The following is a 10809-nucleotide window of genomic DNA, read 5'->3' as shown; positions in this document are numbered from 1 at the left end:
CAGTTCAATCGAAGAGGTCGTGGTTATGGACGATCTCATCGCGGTGGCAGAAAGAGTTGGTCCGGAAACACCAACAATCGTCCTACATGTCAAATATGTGGCAACATTGGTCATGTAGCTGAGAAATGCTACTACAGATTTGACAAGGAATTTGTCCCTTCTCACAAGCAACATCAGCATGTGTTCAATCAAAATCCTACAGCTGCTGCAGCTCAACCTGCTCGTCCGTTCCTCCATCAAAATCCTACAGCTGCTGCGGCCATGACACAATCTGAGGTTGTCCCTGATGAATGGTGGTTTCCAGATTCTGGTGCTGCACATCATGTCACAAATGACATCTCCAATCTATCTTTTGGATCTGAGTACAGCGGTGGAGGTAAAATTCACATGGGAGATGGAACACATTGGAAATTCTCGTTTCTTTTCGTCTTTATCATCTCGTGCTCTTCATCTCAATAGACTCCTTCGAGTTCCTCTTATCACCAAAAATTTAATCAGTGTTAGCAAATTTGCTACAGACAATAGTGTTTTCTTTGAATTTCACCCTACTTTTTGTGCTGTGAAGGATCGCACAACAGAGAAACTACTCCTCAAAGGCATGTTGCATGAGGGACTCTATCGATTTTCTCTTGGAAAATCTGTCCCTCTCTCATCTCCTACACCAGCTTGCTTTGTAGATCAGCCTTCTTCAGTTCATCTCTCTTCCAATCAAGTGCCCCAGGGTCCTCCCACATCAACGCCTCACACGCTTAATCACTGGCACAATAGATTAGGACACCCAAATTTAGCTACTGTAAAGACAATCTTACACTACTGTAATGTCCCTCTCTCAAGGAATGAAAATTTCAATTTCTGCTCCTCATGTGAACTTGGCAAAAGTCATCGTTTACAGTTTCACTCCTCTACTACAAACTATATTAAACCACTACAAATGATTTACTCCGATGTATGGGGCCCGGCTCACACCACATCCACCAATGGGTATCGCTACTATATTAGTTTTGTTGATGCCTATAGTAGATTTACGTGGATTTTCTTTCTCAAGACTAAATCTGAGGTGTTTCGTATTTTTCTTCAATTCAAAACTCAAGTTGAACTTCAATTTGACACTAAAATTAAAGCCATACAAACTGATTGGGGAGGGGAATTTCGACCTCTTGTTTCTTTCTTTCAACACTTCGGCATTGTACATCGTCGTACTTGCCCCCATACCTCCGAACAAAATGGAGTCGTTGAGAGAAAACACCGACACATTGTTGATATGGGTCTATCCTTTCTTGCTCATGCTCACATGCCTCTCCGTTTTTGGGATGATGCCTTTGCCACGGCTGTCTATCTCATAAATAGACTTCCCACCGCAGCAATACATGGGGCAGTCCCCCTTACCAGTCTAACCAAGACTACTCCTGATTATTCATTTCTCCGAGTATTCGGGTGTCGTTGCTTTCCATATCTTAGACCATACAACTCCCATAAACTTGTTCCGATCCCAACCTTGCACTTTTTTGGGATATAGTCCTCATCATAAGGGATATAAGTGTCTAAGTACTGATGGTCGTATTTATGTCTCCAGGCATGTCAAGTTTAATGAACTTTCATTCCCTTTCGCATCCCCTTCATCAGCCCCCTCTTTTCCTACTGGCCACTCCTCTCCTTCTCTTTTTCTCCCTTCCATTCCACAAGCTAATTTGCCCTCCATTTCTCCACCCTCTGCAGAAATTTCACCACAGCTTCTCGCACCCTCGGCAACTACTGACACTACTGCTCCTACCTCTTTTGATCCTCCTTCCTCTCCTTCTGTTATCCCTCAACCATCTGAACCATCTCCTGTGAATGTCCATCCAATGCTTACTCGGTCCAAAGATGGCATTTATAAGCCTAAGGTTTATGCTACTCAACTTCTCAATATTCATGAACCTCGGGCTCTGCATGAAGCACCCTCTCACCCTACATGGCATCATGCCATGAAATCTGAGTATGATGCCCTGATTCAAAATCAGACATGGTCTTTGGTTCCTGCCCCCACTGATGCTTCAATTATTGGCTGTAAATGGGTCTTTAAAGTCAAAACTCTTGCTGATGGTTCTGTGGCTCGATATAAAGCCCGCCTTGTAGCTAAAGGCTACTCTCAAACAGCTGGGCTTGACTATACTGAAACATTTAGCCCTGTCATTAAGCCAACAACGATTCGGATTGTTCTTACTATTGCCCTATCTAAGCGATGGTCTTTAAAACAATTAGATGTCAACAATGCCTTCCTTAATGGACATTTTCAAGAAACAATTTTTATGCAGCAGCCTCCTGGGTTTGAGCGTCTTCAATCTGGATTACCGCTTGTGTGCCGTCTCAATAAAGCCATATATGGCCTCAAACAAGCACCACGTGCTTGGTTTGATAAACTCAAAAGCGTCCTTCAGATCTCTGGTTTTGTTCAATCCAAGGCAGATGCATCTTTGTTTATTCGATATACATCATCTTACATAATTTATGTGCTTGTCTACGTTGATGACATTATTATAACAGGAAGCGATAATCTGCAAATTCAGGATCTTATTTCTCGGCTGCATGCCAAATTCTCCTTAAAGCACTTGGGTGAGCTTTCCTATTTTTTGGGCATTGAGGTCTCTCGGCCAACAAAGGACATCATGGTTATGTCCCAAAGTAAGTACATCCATGATCTCCTTGCTCGAACCAAAATGGATAATGCCAAACCTCTTCCAACTCCAATGGTATCTGGTCTCAAACTATCTTCTCGAGAAGGGGATATCTTTGACAATGTCACACTTTATAGGAGTACCGTGGGTGCTCTCCAATATTTGACCATTACACGCCCAGATATTTCTTATAGTGTGAATAAAGTGTGCCAATTCATGCAAGCTCCTCTTCATCTGCATTGGAAGGCCGTCAAGCGAATTCTCCGTTACTTAAATGGCACGATCAACTTCGGACTCCAGCTTACTGCTTCTTCACACCTATCTCTCTCAGGTTACTGTGATGCAGATTGGGCCAATGATCCAGACGATCGTCGCTCTACCTCGGGCTTCTGCTGGTTTTTAGGACGCTCTCCTATTACTTGGTGTTCTAAGAAACAGCCCGTTGTATCCCGTTCCAGTACAGAGGCTGAATATCGCAGCCTAGCAAATGCCACCTCTGAATTAATATGGCTCAAGTCTCTGCTCATTGAATTGCACATTCCTCTGCACAAATCTCCAATCTTATGGTGTGATAATCTTAGTACTATATCTCTCAGTGCCAATCCTGTGCTTCACTCCAAATCCAAGCACATTGAACTTGATCTATATTTTGTACGCGAGAAGGTTCTATCTAAAAGTCTAAATGTTCAACATGTGCCCTCGGTTGATCAAACAGCAGACATTCTAACTAAACCATTATCCTCGGTTACCTTTCATTGGTTACGACACAAGCTCAGCATTGATTTAAATCCCCTGCTGAGCTTGCGGGGGGAAGTCAAGTGATGTCCTGCACTTGATCATAGAGGATCTCAATCTTGGGATACTTCTGGAAGATAGGAGAGATGTTTTCTGTTATGGCGTTATAACAAATTGGGAACTTATTTCACTTTTATTCATTTTATTTTTATTCTTTCCAATGGTATATAAATAAGTTTGTACTGATTCTTTTGGATATATAGTGAATTCATCTTCTTCCCCATGAACACGTTTTCTCTTTACTGTTATCTTTTTCATTTCCTAACTTGGTATCAGAGCCACATGGCGGAAGCCTCTTCAAACCTTGGGTCAAGTTCTGCCGTGTTCTCTAATCCTTCCACCAACCCTTTAACGATAAACCCAGCAAATCAGATCAATTCCGTCAAGCTCAGTGATGAGAATTTTTTGCTCTGGAATCTTCAAATTCTGGCTGGCATTCGTGGTCTGAGTCTTGAGTCTTTCATTGATGAATCGTCTTCCGCTCCACCCAAAATCATTCTCGGTGATGATCCTTTGGAAGGCCTGAATCCGGCATATGTCTCATGGCATAGACAAGATCAACTTCTCTTCTCATTCCTGTTAGCCTCCATGACTGAAGGAGTTCAAGGTCAAATGGTTGGCTGCCACACATCAGCTCATATCTGGAAAAGGATCTCCACTCTCTTTGCTACTCGATCCAAAGCTCGTATAATGCAATACAAGCTTCAATTGCAGACTTTGAAGAAGGGTAATCTCAGCATGAAGGATTACCTTAGCAAAATGAAGAGTATTGTGGATACTTTAGCATCTTGTGGCCATTTAATTTCTGAAGACGACCAGATACTCAACATCCTTGGAGGAGTAGGGATGGAATATGATTCGGTTGTGGTACATGTGACATCCCGTATTGAAGCGATGTCATCTTCCGAAGTGGGAGCTCTACTACTCTCACATGAAGGCCGTATTGAGTCCTACACAATTAATGCTGAAGGAACACCACCCACAGTCAACTACACCACTGCATCTCAATCAAAGAATCACAACTACTCTCACTCACAGGGACAGTTCAATCGAAGAGGTCGTGGTTATGGACGATCTCATCGCGGTGGCAGAAAGAGTTGGTCCGGAAACACCAACAATCGTCCTACATGTCAAATATGTGGCAACATTGGTCATGTAGCTGAGAAATGCTACTACAGATTTGACAAGGAATTTGTCCCTTCTCACAAGCAACATCAGCATGTGTTCAATCAAAATCCTACAGCTGCTGCAGCTCAACCTGCTCGTCCGTTCCTCCATCAAAATCCTACAGCTGCTGCGGCCATGACACAATCTGAGGTTGTCCCTGATGAATGGTGGTTTCCAGATTCTGGTGCTGCACATCATGTCACAAATGACATCTCCAATCTATCTTTTGGATCTGAGTACAGCGGTGGAGGTAAAATTCACATGGGAGATGGAACACATTGGAAATTCTCGTTTCTTTTCGTCTTTATCATCTCGTGCTCTTCATCTCAATAGACTCCTTCGAGTTCCTCTTATCACCAAAAATTTAATCAGTGTTAGCAAATTTGCTACAGACAATAGTGTTTTCTTTGAATTTCACCCTACTTTTTGTGCTGTGAAGGATCGCACAACAGAGAAACTACTCCTCAAAGGCATGTTGCATGAGGGACTCTATCGATTTTCTCTTGGAAAATCTGTCCCTCTCTCATCTCCTACACCAGCTTGCTTTGTAGATCAGCCTTCTTCAGTTCATCTCTCTTCCAATCAAGTGCCCCAGGGTCCTCCCACATCAACGCCTCACACGCTTAATCACTGGCACAATAGATTAGGACACCCAAATTTAGCTACTGTAAAGACAATCTTACACTACTGTAATGTCCCTCTCTCAAGGAATGAAAATTTCAATTTCTGCTCCTCATGTGAACTTGGCAAAAGTCATCGTTTACAGTTTCACTCCTCTACTACAAACTATATTAAACCACTACAAATGATTTACTCCGATGTATGGGGCCCGGCTCACACCACATCCACCAATGGGTATCGCTACTATATTAGTTTTGTTGATGCCTATAGTAGATTTACGTGGATTTTCTTTCTCAAGACTAAATCTGAGGTGTTTCGTATTTTTCTTCAATTCAAAACTCAAGTTGAACTTCAATTTGACACTAAAATTAAAGCCATACAAACTGATTGGGGAGGGGAATTTCGACCTCTTGTTTCTTTCTTTCAACACTTCGGCATTGTACATCGTCGTACTTGCCCCCATACCTCCGAACAAAATGGAGTCGTTGAGAGAAAACACCGACACATTGTTGATATGGGTCTATCCTTTCTTGCTCATGCTCACATGCCTCTCCGTTTTTGGGATGATGCCTTTGCCACGGCTGTCTATCTCATAAATAGACTTCCCACCGCAGCAATACATGGGGCAGTCCCCCTTACCAGTCTAACCAAGACTACTCCTGATTATTCATTTCTCCGAGTATTCGGGTGTCGTTGCTTTCCATATCTTAGACCATACAACTCCCATAAACTTGTTCCGATCCCAACCTTGCACTTTTTTGGGATATAGTCCTCATCATAAGGGATATAAGTGTCTAAGTACTGATGGTCGTATTTATGTCTCCAGGCATGTCAAGTTTAATGAACTTTCATTCCCTTTCGCATCCCCTTCATCAGCCCCCTCTTTTCCTACTGGCCACTCCTCTCCTTCTCTTTTTCTCCCTTCCATTCCACAAGCTAATTTGCCCTCCATTTCTCCACCCTCTGCAGAAATTTCACCACAGCTTCTCGCACCCTCGGCAACTACTGACACTACTGCTCCTACCTCTTTTGATCCTCCTTCCTCTCCTTCTGTTATCCCTCAACCATCTGAACCATCTCCTGTGAATGTCCATCCAATGCTTACTCGGTCCAAAGATGGCATTTATAAGCCTAAGGTTTATGCTACTCAACTTCTCAATATTCATGAACCTCGGGCTCTGCATGAAGCACCCTCTCACCCTACATGGCATCATGCCATGAAATCTGAGTATGATGCCCTGATTCAAAATCAGACATGGTCTTTGGTTCCTGCCCCCACTGATGCTTCAATTATTGGCTGTAAATGGGTCTTTAAAGTCAAAACTCTTGCTGATGGTTCTGTGGCTCGATATAAAGCCCGCCTTGTAGCTAAAGGCTACTCTCAAACAGCTGGGCTTGACTATACTGAAACATTTAGCCCTGTCATTAAGCCAACAACGATTCGGATTGTTCTTACTATTGCCCTATCTAAGCGATGGTCTTTAAAACAATTAGATGTCAACAATGCCTTCCTTAATGGACATTTTCAAGAAACAATTTTTATGCAGCAGCCTCCTGGGTTTGAGCGTCTTCAATCTGGATTACCGCTTGTGTGCCGTCTCAATAAAGCCATATATGGCCTCAAACAAGCACCACGTGCTTGGTTTGATAAACTCAAAAGCGTCCTTCAGATCTCTGGTTTTGTTCAATCCAAGGCAGATGCATCTTTGTTTATTCGATATACATCATCTTACATAATTTATGTGCTTGTCTACGTTGATGACATTATTATAACAGGAAGCGATAATCTGCAAATTCAGGATCTTATTTCTCGGCTGCATGCCAAATTCTCCTTAAAGCACTTGGGTGAGCTTTCCTATTTTTTGGGCATTGAGGTCTCTCGGCCAACAAAGGACATCATGGTTATGTCCCAAAGTAAGTACATCCATGATCTCCTTGCTCGAACCAAAATGGATAATGCCAAACCTCTTCCAACTCCAATGGTATCTGGTCTCAAACTATCTTCTCGAGAAGGGGATATCTTTGACAATGTCACACTTTATAGGAGTACCGTGGGTGCTCTCCAATATTTGACCATTACACGCCCAGATATTTCTTATAGTGTGAATAAAGTGTGCCAATTCATGCAAGCTCCTCTTCATCTGCATTGGAAGGCCGTCAAGCGAATTCTCCGTTACTTAAATGGCACGATCAACTTCGGACTCCAGCTTACTGCTTCTTCACACCTATCTCTCTCAGGTTACTGTGATGCAGATTGGGCCAATGATCCAGACGATCGTCGCTCTACCTCGGGCTTCTGCTGGTTTTTAGGACGCTCTCCTATTACTTGGTGTTCTAAGAAACAGCCCGTTGTATCCCGTTCCAGTACAGAGGCTGAATATCGCAGCCTAGCAAATGCCACCTCTGAATTAATATGGCTCAAGTCTCTGCTCATTGAATTGCACATTCCTCTGCACAAATCTCCAATCTTATGGTGTGATAATCTTAGTACTATATCTCTCAGTGCCAATCCTGTGCTTCACTCCAAATCCAAGCACATTGAACTTGATCTATATTTTGTACGCGAGAAGGTTCTATCTAAAAGTCTAAATGTTCAACATGTGCCCTCGGTTGATCAAACAGCAGACATTCTAACTAAACCATTATCCTCGGTTACCTTTCATTGGTTACGACACAAGCTCAGCATTGATTTAAATCCCCTGCTGAGCTTGCGGGGGGAAGTCAAGTGATGTCCTGCACTTGATCATAGAGGATCTCAATCTTGGGATACTTCTGGAAGATAGGGGAGATGTTTTCTGTTATGGCGTTATAACAAATTGGGAACTTATTCCACTTTTATTCATTTTATTTTTATTCTTTCCAATTGTATATAAATACGTTTGTACTGATTCTTTTGGATATACAGTGAATTCATCTTCTTCCCCATAAACACGTTTTCTCTTTACTGTTATCTTCTTCATTTCCTAACTCAAATTAAATATTCTCTTCGTATAATTCATTTATACTGAATTTCTTTTTTCATCGATCTCAATTATAAAATTCAATTTCTATATTAAATATTATTTTCCCGATTCTTTTATCAATCTACCCGTATTTAATATCATTTACTAGTAAAATTTCAATAAAAAAGACTAAAATGGTAAACTATTTTAAAAAATTTATCTTTCCAAACAATTTCTTAATATGTCTGAAAACAGACATAGACATGAATGAATGAGACGGAAGGAGTATAATGAAAATTGGCAACTTGATTCATGAATCTTCTATTTACGTAAAAATTGAGGAGAAATAAATTATTATTTTTAATTCTAAAAGAAAGAACTCAATAATTTCACACCCCACAGAGTAAATTAAATCTTGATCTGTGGAAATATTTAATGAGAAATCTGAAATTATTTCCAAATTTAGAGCTTCACCACTTCCGGGATATGAACTGGGTACTTATCAATACAATCGGCCCATGCTCCGGTCGCCGGTTTCTCGATCGTCCGGTTACATTTCCAGACGGCGCTGTTGCACTTAAATCCGCTTCCAAAGGCGATCTGCCAAACCCTATCTCCTTTCTTCATCCTCTCTTTCGATTCTATGTAACTTAGTTCGTACCAGAGTGAGGAAGAAGAAGTGTTTCCAAACCTGTGCAGAGTCATTCTTGAAGCCTCCACCTGCTCCGCCGTGAGCTGTAAGCTTTTCTGTAGTTCGTCGATCACCGCTCTTCCTCCGGCGTGTATACAGAAGTGCTCGAAAGCTTTCTTGAAATCTGGAATATATGGCTTCAGTTTTGATTCGAAGAGTTTTCTTCTGATGAGTGAGATCGCGAACAGAATTTGCTCCGATGCAGGAAGAACCAGAGGGCCGATCGTTGTTATATTGGACTTCAAGGCTTCACCGGCGATCCTCATTAGTTCGATGTTTAACATTATCCCTACATTTCCTTCTGAATCTTCCTCTTGCGATACACATCTGTATGATGCATCATCTGCTCCTTTGTGGGTTCTCACAACATGGGAGAGGCGATACTTCGCGCGGCGCCGATCCGACCATCTGTTCGACAGCAGTATGGCGGCGCCGCCCATTCTAAACAAGCAGTTGGGGAGGAGCATCGCTCTTTCTTTCCCTTTGTAAACATTAGGGGTGAGGATTTCTGTGCTTATAACCACCGCGTTTGAATTGGGATACTGTTGCAGAAGATCTTTCGCTAAATCAATTGAAATCAGACCAGCGCTGCACCCCATTCCAGACAAGTTGAAGCTCTTAATATTGCTTCTCATCTTGTATTTGTTAATCACCATAGCTGTTAAAGAAGGTGTCGGCGAGAAAAGGCTGCAATTCAAGATCAAGAAATCAACATCCTTCGGCTTGATCCCTGTATTCTTAAACAATGTATCCACGCAGGAGAAGATGACAAACTCGGCTTCTTCTCTAGCAAGCGCCATATTCGGACACGGAGGTATGTAATGAACCGCAGGCGGCAAACAGGTTTGCTCTCCAAGACCCGACCGTTCGAGAATCTTCATCTGGAAATGAACACTCTTAGGTTCAGTGAACAGGCCCAACCTCGCATGCTCCATGAATCCTGCAAACGAGACTCGCATGCTCTGTGGAGGCTTGAAAAGCGCGAAATCGACCAGATACACTGTCCGAGGCCGCGTCATGAAGAAGACAGTGGAAGCATAAACAGCGAGGAATGAGAAACAAATGGTCTGAACAAAGGTGAACCGCATGGAACTCCATAGCTGATAGATTTCTTCAGGGCCCGTTTGGAGGAGTATTACCGAAAGAGTGATGATTATAGGGATGAGGGAGCAGGCAAGCATGTGACTTGCGAGGTATTGGTAGCCAAGTTTCACGTACTTGAGTTTAACTGACTGGGAGAATTGTGGACTCTTGGCAGCCATTTTTCTTGGTCGCTGCGTGTTTGATTTTGAGCTGGGTGCTTGCATCGGAAACGTGGGATTTAAATAGACAGACCCACTTTGAACCAGCGATCCCACGTGGAATTTTATACTACACTCGTTTGAATCATCATACAAACTTTTTCTACTAAATCACACAAAGCTTGATGATTTTCGTTGACAGCGTTGTTTGTAAGTTATTACGTTCATGTAAAGTTTATTTATCGATGCCTAATCTCATTTATATTAGGTTGAATTAATGAAGAATACTTATTTTATGAATTTTATTGTTATCAAATATTCGATATATATACACATATACTTGTATTTGTATGCGCCTTGAGTTTGATTTTCGAGAAATGGAAACATAAAATTATTAGAATGATTGGATTAATGGTAATGAAATAAATTTAAAAAATTAAATAAAAACTTTTTTAAAAATAATCTTGACTCGATCCATTTTTCAAATATTAAAATAAAATTTGTATTTGTCAAAAAAAAAAAAAAAATTTGTATTCTTACATGAGGTCAAGTTGTTTGCTTGTCCAGATAAAATTGTCCATATTAAATCTAAAATCTAATATTTACTTCCTCGAAAGAAAATCATTTACTATTATATTAATCGATCAATCGTTCTTTATTAAAAGACAGATTGGTCGTTCGTTGGTCGTTGACGTGCA

At 41.5% G+C, this 10809-nt stretch overlaps 1 protein-coding gene across 1 annotated transcript; it reads right to left on the bottom strand.

The window, feature by feature from the left end:
• Nucleotides 1-8523: 8523 nt before the first annotated feature.
• Nucleotides 8524-10181, bottom strand: LOC142532863 (3-ketoacyl-CoA synthase 5-like). The gene has a single exon (XM_075639390.1). It carries the CDS (start codon nucleotides 10175-10177, stop codon nucleotides 8642-8644), a length of 1536 nt encoding a protein of 511 aa, XP_075495505.1. The 5' UTR covers nucleotides 10178-10181; the 3' UTR covers nucleotides 8524-8641.
• Between the last annotated feature and the right edge of the window lie 628 nt (nucleotides 10182-10809).

Source organism: Primulina tabacum, chromosome 18, assembly GCF_025594145.1.
Source record: "Primulina tabacum isolate GXHZ01 chromosome 18, ASM2559414v2, whole genome shotgun sequence".
Classification (NCBI taxonomy): domain Eukaryota; kingdom Viridiplantae; phylum Streptophyta; class Magnoliopsida; order Lamiales; family Gesneriaceae; genus Primulina; species Primulina tabacum.
The sequence above is the reverse complement of the archived record's forward strand: the minus strand, read 5'-3'. Positions and strand labels throughout refer to the sequence as shown.

Bases quoted from the DNA above. Each gene is read 5' to 3' on its own strand.
- LOC142532863 (XM_075639390.1), bottom strand. From the start codon at position 10,177: ATGCAAGCACCCAGCTCAAAATCAAACACGCAGCGACCAAGAAAAATG.